The sequence below is a fragment of the Theobroma cacao genome, chromosome 9 (assembly GCF_053813885.1).
Source record: "Theobroma cacao isolate CCN51 chromosome 9, ASM5381388v1, whole genome shotgun sequence".
NCBI lineage: Eukaryota > Viridiplantae > Streptophyta > Magnoliopsida > Malvales > Malvaceae > Theobroma > Theobroma cacao.
In genome coordinates this window covers 46,445,847-46,457,299 of record NC_142647.1, presented here as the reverse complement: position 1 = coordinate 46,457,299, position 11,453 = coordinate 46,445,847, and the positions used below count along the sequence as shown (strand labels likewise).

The 11,453-nt window shown below is 35.8% G+C and overlaps 2 protein-coding genes across 2 annotated transcripts; both read left to right on the top strand.

The window, feature by feature from the left end:
- Nucleotides 1-1,052: 1,052 nt before the first annotated feature.
- Nucleotides 1,053-4,829, top strand: LOC18590390 (phosphoglycerate/bisphosphoglycerate mutase family protein). Its single transcript, XM_018128125.2, has 9 exons — nt 1,053-1,454; nt 1,899-2,004; nt 2,164-2,380; nt 2,487-2,605; nt 3,076-3,171; nt 3,506-3,559; nt 3,637-3,735; nt 3,907-4,014; nt 4,351-4,829. The coding sequence occupies exons 1-9, from the start codon at nt 1,111-1,113 to the stop codon at nt 4,723-4,725; spliced, it is 1,518 nt and encodes a 505-aa protein (XP_017983614.2). The 5' UTR covers nt 1,053-1,110; the 3' UTR covers nt 4,726-4,829.
- Nucleotides 4,830-4,958: 129 nt separating this feature from the next.
- On the top strand, nt 4,959-6,585 carry LOC108663490 (PPR containing protein). The gene is made up of 3 exons (XM_018128126.2): nt 4,959-5,353; nt 5,456-5,559; nt 6,339-6,585. Exons 1-3 carry the CDS (start codon nt 5,187-5,189, stop codon nt 6,368-6,370), a joined length of 303 nt encoding a protein of 100 aa, XP_017983615.2. The 5' UTR covers nt 4,959-5,186; the 3' UTR covers nt 6,371-6,585.
- The last annotated feature ends 4,868 nt before the right edge of the window (nt 6,586-11,453 follow it).

Sequence of the window (11,453 nt, the reverse complement as noted above, 5' to 3'; positions counted from 1 at the left end):
CTTAATTGTTGGATTTAATCATTTTTATGTGACTATTATTTACAATTATAAACAAGGAGATAAATATCCCAAGTATAGTGTAATTGCAATTATTTTAAGTAATTAATATAAGGTACGTTTGGTATTATTATGCAAAGCCAAAAATTTAAATTAGATTTCTTCTTCTCTCTCTTTGTAAAGCAAATGAAAAAAATCTGATTTTTTTTTCCTCGACAAAAATAGCAATAACAATATTGGGCATGTTGGGCTTTAACGGGAAAGTTAAGTGGATAAAAAATCGAGCCCGCTCAAGCCCGACGTCCTATTTTACATGGATATTGGTCTGGGCTTGGGCTTGATCATATTTTCACCCAACCCTGTCCTATCTAAACCAAGAAATTAAAACAATTGAAAATTAAAAAAAAAAAAGGAAAAATTGAATCTTTAATGGGTTGGATATTTTAGGATTTTATTTTTATTGTGATACAGAATTAATAAGAAAATAAAAAAAGAAAAAAATTATATTGGTGGTAGCAAATAAAATTAGTTTAAAATCATACCAATCCAATAATTTTAATAATTATTGGCTAAATGTATATGTTTAATAATTATTTTGTTAAAAATCATTCTAAATTATGTTATTTTTATTTAAAAATATTTGAAAAAAATAAAGAATAAAGGAGAATAAGCAAAATTAGGAAAGGGAAACCCAAAACTTTTTTTATATTATTTTGTTGTTTTTTTTTTCAATTTTTTTCTCTGCTTTCCATTTTCCTTTTTTTCTTTAAAGATAAAAGGGTCAAAAGACAAACGTAGAAAACCCAAGGATCAAACAGAATTTATATTTTTATTTCACTTGAAAAATAATTATTTTAATAAGCTTCAGAATTTTTATTTTACAATTTAATGGTGTTCATTTACCTTTTTTTTAAATAAAAAAATCTATGAAATTTTAACTTATATTTTATTTTTCTTTAAGAAAAAAAAAATCTTGGTGGCGGTTGCCACACGTCATTCCCTCCTGAGCACGATAGAAACAACGGTAACCATACAAAAATCTGAAAATCCTTTTCAATATTTACCGCGAAAACAGGATACCAACATTCTCAAAAAAAAAAAAAAAAATCCAAGATGATTTCCCTCGCACAAGCTCCTCCGCTTCTCCACGGACGACTCCACCATCTCCCTACCAAACGTCGAAGTCCGTTCACCGTCCGATCATCATCGACTCTCCAAGAGATCAACAAGGCGGAGGAGAGGGAGCTGAGGCCGGAGCTTTACGCGTCGGTTCCGTTCCCTCCGATAAAGGCGGCGAAGAGGGTGGTGCTGGTGAGGCACGGGCAGAGCACGTGGAATGAGGAAGGTAGGATCCAAGGGAGCTCTAACTTCTCGGTTTTGACTAAGAAAGGTGAAGCTCAAGCCGAGACTTCCCGCTATATGCTCATCGATGACTCTTTCGATGTTTGCTTCTCCAGGTCTTCTTTGCCGCCATCTTCTGAATTTCAGTTCAATTTTCATTCTGTTTGGTTGTTTTTAAGTATTTTACTTTTTATTAATTACCTTTTAATTTTGAAAATACGTTGGTAAAAAGATGTACTATAGAAGAATTGAAAGTGTGTGCGCGAGCGTGTATATATATATATGGGGATAATTTAGGAGTTGAAATTATTTTTTTATTGAAGAATTAAAATTTAAAATTTGATTTTATGTAATGAAAAATGGATCTTTAATAACAGGATTATGCTTGGATACGTTCTAAAATTTAGCTATTTGCTTATTTTTAATTAAAGAAAATGGCTAATACTATGATGTTAGTATTATTATATAACACTTGTTCAGGGTAATGCCAGAAGATTTCTTTTCTTTTGAACTCTTAATTATCATCACTTTGCTAAGGTGGGCTTTCTTTCTTATTTCAGCCCTCTCATTCGTTCAAAAAGAACAGCTGAAATCATATGGGGAATTCGAGAGGAAGAGATTATAACAGATTCCGATTTGAGAGAAATTGATCTTTATTCATTTCAAGTATGTTTTGCTCAATCTGTCTTGTATTTCTGTGTATGTTTTGCTTAATCTGTCTTGTATTTCTGTGTAATTGAAACTCATAATGCACATGTATATTTTTGGTTAGAAAGGTTTAATGTCTTGTGATGATTTTTATCTCAGTTTATTGGCGGATTTTAGGGCCTCTTAAAGCATGAGGGAAAAGCAAAGTTTGGTCCAGCTTATCGCCAGTGGCAGGTTGATGCTGCAAATTTCAACATTGATGGTCATTATCCGGTCAGAGAGTTGTGGGGACGTGCCAGAAATTGCTGGACTAAAATCCTTGCTCATGAAAGCAAGTCTGTTCTTGTGGTTGCTCACAATGCTGTTAATCAGGCTCTAGTTGCAACAGCAATAGGTACTGGTCTCTTTTTCTGTTATGGTTACAAGTTAGTACGCAAAGATAGATGGTCATTGTTAAGCTTACTTTTTTCTTTTATACTTTTACCTTTCCTGATGATCAGGACTGGGAACAGAATACTTTAGGGTTTTACTTCAGAGTAATTGTGGTGTAAGTGTGCTTGATTTCACCCCACGGATTGAGGGAGGGTCTCCATATATCTGTCTTAATCGTTTAAATCAGGTATGATATAAAATTACTGTTAAAAGTTATTGGACTTTTTAAACTTTGTTCCTTACTGGCATTAACTTGTGGTGGATTAAACCTATAAATATGCTATAGCAGAAATAAGGTTTCTTAGCCGAAACCAGAATGATTCTGGTGACTCAACAGCTGATTGCTGTTTTGAATTTTTGTTGTTTTTGTATCATTTCATTCTCTTTCCTCACAGCTGATCATTTCTTGGTTGATGCATGCTATAAATATTCAAACAAATGGATGTTACTCTAAATCAGGTTATCACACTTCACTACGCACAAGATCAGTTTTTAGTTGAGCTGAACTTCTGAATTTATGGAAAGAATTTTCCTTTATGCAACTGCAGTTGGTCTCTTTCAATTAATTCATTTATTTTCTTTGATGAGAATTACTGCTATGTAGGTCACATAATTGGTTATGGCTTCTTTTCCAATATAGTTGAAATTTTGTTGCAGACACCAAGTTCACCTGTTGCTACTGGGAGCTCTGGAGGAAGAAAGACCAGCAAGCGGATCATACTCATTTGTCAGGGATCCACACAGGATACAGAGGTATGGAAGCAATGGCTTGGTAGATTGCCACTTGTTTTGTAATGGGTGATATGTATAACCATAAGTTGCATGAAATGGGGCTCTCAAATTCAGACACATTCTCTTGCAGCCTGAGACTGATATCATCTACCAGAGAATGGTCCTTGGGACTAGCATACCTATAAGCCTTGTTGATTTAGTTTTAATACATTTCGTATTGCAGAGGGAATGCAATGTGAATAATGGTGAATTAATTTTTTGTTCACAGTCTGTTGTATTACTCTATCATCATATTGGGTTAAAATCTCATTTAAAAATGTTGGGATTAATAATCATTACCTCTATTGTTCCACAGGCTAGTTTGTCCAACTCAGGTGATCAGCCAATGAACATGCTTGGGGTTATACAGGTACAAACCTGATACCATCTCTATGGATTAATAGTTGAAAGTCATATTATCTAATCCTTTCAGTGGGTTCTTAACAGGCCCAGAAAAATGCAGAGTTGCTTCTTGATCTGAAAGTGAGTGCCATAGTTAGCAGCCCATCGAATGCCTGTGCTGAGACAGCCACAATTATCTCCCGAGTAAGCTCATCCTCATTGTCTTTCAGTCAATATGTGAGAAGTCATACTCTGCTTTGCCCCTCTTTCTCACACTCTTGATGATTAACTAAATAAATGAGATAGTGCTAGTATTTGAGTTCCATTCAAGAGTCCCTTTTGGCCCCTAATTCCAAAAATCTGTCTATATTGTAGGTGCAAGAGGCTGCTGATTGCTTGGGTGCTGATTGTGTGCCTCGTTATGTAGAGATGAAGAATATACAGGACCTTGATGTTGCAGAAATCCTTCGGCAATCAACAAAGGCAGGATAACTGAGCTTGACATTTTAGGATATCTCTAATTCCATTCACGTATTTTCTTCATAGAGATTGGGAGGAAAAAATTTGGAATCTTAATTATGAACTACATCTATTTCATGTCATCGCAATGATTGATATGGGCAAAAGGATCCTTTTGCTTCATTTGTTTGTGGTCAAGAGCTTAGCATGAAGACTGGCTATCTGCACTTCTTTATTAAACATTGCATGCTAAGAGACTTGTCTCAAATGCACTTTTGGTGCTATAAAAGTGTGATAAGCAGCTCTATTCTAGTGTTCTGCAGGTGTTGTTCTAATCGTTCACTTTGACCTGTTCTGCAGGACACAATTGATGTTTCATCTCTACGCCCTGGTTGGTTAAATGGATTAGACGATGGAGTCATGTCAACACTATGGGAGCAATCTGGGCGAGCCTGGAGTTCGTTGTTGACAGAACTATCCAACGAATCTGAGAAAGAAAAGATCGTTGTTGCTGTTGGTCATCCCTCAGTGTACGTAGCAATGATGGGACACTGCCTAAATCTGACAAAAGAATGGCTAGGATCATTCCATCTTGATGCGGGGAGCGTCAGTGTAGTAGATTTCCCTGACGGCCCTACTGGTAGAGGCATCATACGGTGCATAAACTACACTGCCCATCTAGGGAGATGGTCTATACCAATTACAAGATCAACAGTGGATGATGAATCGTTTTAATTGTGAATATGTATAGATCTGACATATCTCGTAAAGCTTCTTGAAATACTCGTGATGTATATTGTTTCAATTTGTTCAGTAAGAATGGAAAACGTTTTACTTCACTGTAATTTGTGCAGGGTCATTGATTTAGTTGAGATATGGAATGAGAATTGCATCTACTGCAGAAGTTGGATTAGGCAACCAAGACTAGGCAAGGAAGCTACAGTAACGCACGCTCGTTAAATATATTCAGAATCTTCATTACTGTAATATGCAATAAAATAAAATGAAAGCAAGTCAGCTGGGTTAAAAAAAGGTCTGTTAGTCCAATGGAAGCAATGGGCTTTTGCTTTGGTGGACTCTTTAAGGTCTAGTCCGTTAAGCGAAGCCCTATGAACGAAGCAAAGCGGCGAAATTCACAGGTTTGGGGACCAGGGTTTTGCAGAGGTTTTCGGGTTTCCGATTGAGAGAACATAGAAATGGCAGCTACAATTGCATCGAGATCTTCTTTTCTTCGTCCAATCTTTAGAACAGCAACAACAACAACAACAACGAGAACGAGAGTCCCATTTTCAGTTCCTAATCCTTCACTTCGCTCCAATTTCAATCTTCGCCAAACCCGGATTTCTCCTCCCTCTCTTTCTCGGTACTTTCCTTTTCTTATGTTTCTTTGCGAATAGAACAAATGGTTTTTTATTTTCCTATGATCTCATTGTTTCAGAATTTTTTTTTTGGTAATTTTCTGAAGGTTGGTTCGGCGAGAACTGAGCACTCTTCAACCGGTTTACAGTGCGGTTGCATCGGCTTGCCTTGTTTCCAAGCTTCCCCGTGATGCCAAAAGTTGTGCTGAAGGTATCTCCATTTTTGCTTTTTTGACATTTTTCGGTTTACGCACTCTGTTTGGACATCTTGGCTGCTTAGAGAGCATATTTAATTAGGTAGGCTTATCCGAAAACCTCAAACTCCAAACTCAATTGTTTAGATATCTGGATTTACTGCTGCTGATGCCTCATTCTTTCTTGAACTAATTCTTTGCCGAAAATTCTACAATTTGAACTAGAGTTAAGCTATCCTTAGCATTTTTTGTTCTTTGCCTGTCCCTGTGGGTGTTGGGTGGGTGGGTAGATTTGCTTACATGCTTTTGTACCTTAAGCCACTCAGCAGTGGCCAGTGAGTTATCGTTGATGGAAACCCTATTGATTAAATTTTTAACCAGTTGGTCATAAATTCCAAAGCTCATCCTATTAACACTTTAGCAATTATGGGGGCAGTGCATTCAAGCATTGCATTCTTTGGATTAAGCTCTGTGTAAAATCTATTTTAAGTAGAAGATACCTAATTGGTTAATTCAGTATCTTTTAGCGTAATTGGGAGGCATTTCATCTCCTCAAGATGCTAATCTGGTGTAAATGAAAGGTTTCTGTCTGGTAAGGAAACTCTTGTCATAGGTAGATAAGTAGCATTTCTTCAAAAAAAAAAAAAAAAGAAGGTAAAAGATGGGATAATATTTGCTTTTACTGTCTAGATATTATCATCATTTTCAGATCATTTGGCAGATATTAAATTCATTGTTGTTATGTGTATAATATGCTAGTGACTTTATCTATGATTTGTCTTTTTGCGGTTGACAGGTAGATTTGCTAATTATATCAGTCCCATCTAGTAGCGAGTGCTTGTAGAGGTTGGAGCTTCTCTCAATCTAGTGGTGCTGCTTACTTTCATTCCATTAGTCAGAATTCAGCGTTGAAGGGTTCAATTCACTGAATGTGTTTATTTACCCACCTTTAATTAGCAGGGGGGTTTTAAGTAACTTCTTGTAATTCTCCTCTTTACTTTGTGATGATTTTAATATGCATTTGATGGTTCTTTTGCTACAAATTTCTATTAACATCATTTGAATAATTAGAGAAAAACCCATAATAGTATCCAGTTTTGACCTGCTGGGTTATGTTTACGGTGGTGAATGGTGATGAATGCTTCAATTTAATGCATAAAAATGAGATAAACATGTCTCTGTTGCCATCGTAATTATGATACCCCATACCACATCGGATTTGAGACTTTGACGAGAAAATCATGGATTTGAGCAGCTGAGATTATGATATTCCATCTCACATTTGATATGAATGTGATTGTTAAAACCTATATAAAGGTCCAAGTCAATTATTATTGCAATCTTGAGCTTAAGTTTTCGAAGGTCATGTGATTTCTCGAAAGGTTGTTGAGTTAGTGGTGTTTGAACTCGAATCATTACAATTGGTATCAGAGCATGTGCCAGTCTGGTGTGGACTTCCACATTGTGTTGGTGAGATCTTCGCCTTGTAGGATGGTTCTTGATTATGATTATAATGTGTGGTCTTGATGAGGATATTACGAATTTGAGTGAGTGGGATTTTGATACTGCATCTCACATCGAAATGAGAACGTCAAGGATTTGAGAGTGGGACTGTGATATCCCATCCCACATAAGATGTGAGACCTTGATAAGGACATCAAAGACTTATGGATGAGATTGTGATACCTTATCCCACATTGAATGTGATAATTAAGACTTAAAAGGTCTAAGTTAATCATCATTAGAAATTTTGTAATGTGGTTTAGGACTAAAATGTTGTTGAGTTAGTGATGTTTGGACTTGAGTCGTTATAGTAATTTTGTAATTAGAAGCCTATTCTTTGCAACCTTTAATGTTGTAGAAACTAATTATGATAATTGTTTTAGAAAACAGTAGCTATCGTTGCATCCATTTTATAAGAATTTTGAATTTGATTGGCTTAAAGTTGGCTAATGTTGTACTCGAAATGTTTATCTTCTTGAAATGAGGATGGTTTACTTGGTCATTTCATTGGAAGTTTGAATTGTGGTGCCATAAAAGATCATGAGGCATTAGAAAACCTAGTTGTTGTATCATTTGTTTATTTAGCATCATGGAAACTGTAACCCTAGCTATGGAGTTCAAAAGATTCTGATTGATATTGCAATATTTAGTCTTTTTGGTTTGTCAGTGGCTCAAGCTTGAACCTATATAGAGCTCTTAATTATAAATCATTGCTGCACTTGAGCATCGTAGTAAACAGTAAAATGTCTTGTAGTTGATTGAACCTAAATAGAATTGTTCCTAAAAACCAACATTTTGTCAGGTAGATATTTCAAAACCGGATAGCAAATATACCCATGGATAGTGATGAATTATTCCATTTTTGAATCCAAATGACATTTGAATACTTCTCTCAACCCATTATTGTTGATTAATATATCATATTATTACTACTTTCATAAATGCCTGAGTGTGTCTTATTACAAGATTCTTGTGATAATGTGGTAACTTTGGTTTCTAAACTTTGTTGTGAAAGTGGGATTCCTTGCAAATTTGTTCTTGGTATCAAGTTTTCATTGAGCCAAGGCATTTAAGATTTTGTCCTTGATTTGCTAGAAGGAAATGTGATGGAGCTAAGCATGTACATATATTGGTGCTTGTTAGGCAAGTTTTATTAGCTATGCTTGATTGGTTGCTTCCAGAGTTGGTTATAGAGGAGTGCATGAAGTGGCAGCACCGAATGAGGATAGATCATGAAGCTACTTATATGGCTGAAGTGTAAAGTGCTTACACTAAGATTAACCACTAATATCTTCACTAGGGATTGCAGTATTGACACTTGCGGGGAAGAAGAAAAGACCACCACATGTTCAAAACCCATTTTTCTAATTTTATTTCTTTTATTTTTAAGAAATTAATATTGACTAACAGATTGTGTTATTCCTCTCTTTGAGTTATTGCTTAGTCAACATGTAGCATTGCCTTGGGATGAAAGACAGGGTAAAACAAATGTGAAACAAATACAGGAAGGTTCTGTTGTGTTCATTGAGAAGAGTTCACTTGGGTAAATGTTGCTGCTGCTTTAGTTCGACGAAGTCGCAGTCTTTTTGCAGCAAGTTGGATTCACTTTCCACTAATACGAGCAAATGTATGTTTGATGTTCCCTGGTTTTTCTGCTGGTGGCTGTGACTGATGTAGATTGCTTTATCCTTATTTTGGAACATGAAGAACACAGAATGTTTCAAAACTCTGATGGAACCTGCCTGATAGGAGAGTTGCAAGTATTACTTGGCATGGCTGTTGTCATGTCATTTTGTGTTAATATTCAAGGCCGTTGAGAAATTGTGATAGACTTGAGACAAAACGGAACCTTAATTAATGAACGTTTCATAGCCTTCAAGGGTCAGTATAGGGTGGTCTTGCAAGGATGTGTTAAGAGAAATGTACATATGATTGTAGATGTTCAAACAAAAAAATGAATAAGAGGAAGACAGGCGGTAGGGATTATGTTTCTTGGTGGTTCACCGCAAGTGCTTGACAGGCTTCGAACAGCGATGACTTACCTGGTACACATTTTTGGGGCTCCACCGAAAGAGATATGAAGGGCCGTCCCTGATAAGACTTACATGTAGAAGGGCTTCAACCCCATGGCAGTATTGAATTATGCTTTTCCTACCTAACAGCATCAATGCCCCCTTTGCAAAAGGTCATACATATTGCGACAAGCAGAACACAAAAGGAAAACCCAAAAAAAAAAAAAAAGAAAAAAAAACCCCCCGCAAAACAAAATTTTCCTATAGGTCGGTGGATGATGAATCACCTCCCATTTTAATTTACCTTAGGAATAGAACAGTTCCTTTTTTTCTATTCTTTTCTTTCATTCTTTTTTGTGTGATCGGAATTGAAAGACTGTTTAAGTGTTCATATCTTGAATCTACTCGATGGAAAGCCACCTGCATTTTAGCTTGCAGGGTATTGATTGAAAAGCTTGTTTGTCTCATACTTGTTCCTTCAGCCTCGTGTACCATCCATACCTCTTTATGATTGATATTGATTGAAAGTGAACCCAAAAGGGATTATGTTATAAGATCTTTACAATGTAAATTGTCTCATTTGTTGCGGTCTAACTCCCCTTTTGCACCACCCTCACTCAAAATGCATTCTCTGTAATGAGGATTGGGCCCAGAATTATTTCCATATCATTCACACTTCATGTTTACCATTGAGTACTGTGCAATTTTACAATGATGAAATTAACATAAACTCTTTATAATTGTAAAGTTCATGTCAGTCTTAATTGAGTCTCGATTGTCTGATGATTATGACAGTAAGTAGAGCTGGAAAAGTTTTTAAGTTTGGTCAGAATTTGGCTACAATACTTGTTCAAGCAAGTAACTAAGAATAACAGCTTTGCAATATTTATATGGGTGTCAATTTCACTTGAACCCGACGACAAGTCTGAATCTCCATCCACATCCACCTCCCCAACTTTGTAGGCTTAATGAACCTGTACAAAGTGAGGACAATTACATGATATCAAGTACATGCATGCCCGTGTTCCTGCTTTTCTCTTTTGGGTGGACGACATTGTTTTTGATGTACATTGATTTTTCACTGGAGAATCACGGGTGCAATTCAACGCAACAAAACTGAGGTTACTGTGTTTAATTACCAGATATTTTCTTAATCTGGCATAGATCTTTATATGTGTATAAATTTCGTTACCTAACGGTATGAGGATCGAAGGAGATTGGAAGCATTGGGTGCGTGTATTTTCCATACAAGAACATGTATAAAACGTGATCAACTTGGTAATCTATTTTACAAAAATAGGGGCAAGCTAGCTAGCTGTGGGAATGAGAGATAAGACACTGTTGCAGGGAATAAATTCATTGATTAAGTTGCTATTCTTTTCTGTTTAACAAAGGAAAAATGGACTGTCTGTTTCCAAGAAGCTACCAAAAACTATCAGATTCATCATCAGCTGCATCATTCTATATAATATCTTTGAATTGCTTGATTTGTCAAAAGGCTTGTTATGGACACTGCATCATTATAATTGCCATTTTTAAATTGGGATTAGCTTGGAAAACTGAAAGTTGCACATGCCTTGTTAATAGTCCTTATAATGTCATTTTACATTTGATTAATAGTTTTACCAGAAAAAAAAAGAGTTTATACTTTTGCTGATGAATGGGTTATGAAGAAGTCATTGAAGAGAAGAAACTTTTTTTTTTTAGCAATGGTGGATATGGAATATTGCTGAGGTAATTGATTCTTTCTGTAAAATAAATGTGTTGGCCTGTTGGATGAGCTTAAGGGGAAGGACTTTCGGTGGTTGACCAGAGATATTAATATTTATGGAGCCTTCTTCTCATGATCATCATCAAGTCGAACTGATCGAGTACAAGGTCAGACCAAAGCTTGTCTCGTAATGCAGCAATGATCCCTTTGTTTCAGGGAATTGTTTGGAACTGAGCTACCAGACACTTAAAGGTATTAATTAGTACCAGTTGCTAATTTTCTTCAAATTATATCACGTTCAGTTCTGACTTCATTGTCATTGTCTCTCTCTCTCTCTCTAGCCCTGGATCTTAATTAGAAACATGTTTACAAGTCTTTAACTCTAATTATTGCCAAAACTATGTGCCCTTTGGAGATCTCAAAACAATTGATTTATTACCATTTATTGCATATGAATGGAATATATATAATTGGAATTCTTATCGAAATACTTTTATAATTTGTGTTCCTTAAGAAGTATATCATTGGTTTAAGAATTCCAAGCCTATTTTATTAGTGAAGATGGCCTCCATCTCTCTCATGTTAGAGAAATGAGAAGTGACCCAAATTTCTATAATTTCATATGCAAGTATGCAAACTGACGACATCCGATGATATCACCAGGAATTTGACACACAAACAAGAC

What these genes read in the sequence shown, in the direction of transcription:
- LOC18590390 (XM_018128125.2), top strand. Translation starts at nt 1,111, where the DNA reads ATGATTTCCCTCGCACAAGCTCCTCCGCTTCTCCACGGACGACTCCAC. An exon ending in GATCCACACAGGATACAGAG is followed by an intron (nt 3,172 to 3,505) that starts GTATGGAAGCAA and finishes ATTGTTCCACAG; the next exon opens with GCTAGTTTGTCCAACTCAGG. An exon ending in TCCTTCGGCAATCAACAAAG is followed by an intron (nt 4,015 to 4,350) that starts GCAGGATAACTG and finishes CCTGTTCTGCAG; the next exon opens with GACACAATTGATGTTTCATC.
- LOC108663490 (XM_018128126.2), top strand. Translation starts at nt 5,187, where the DNA reads ATGGCAGCTACAATTGCATCGAGATCTTCTTTTCTTCGTCCAATCTTT. An exon ending in TCTCCTCCCTCTCTTTCTCG is followed by an intron (nt 5,354 to 5,455) that starts GTACTTTCCTTT and finishes AATTTTCTGAAG; the next exon opens with GTTGGTTCGGCGAGAACTGA. An exon ending in TGCCAAAAGTTGTGCTGAAG is followed by an intron (nt 5,560 to 6,338) that starts GTATCTCCATTT and finishes TGCGGTTGACAG; the next exon opens with GTAGATTTGCTAATTATATC.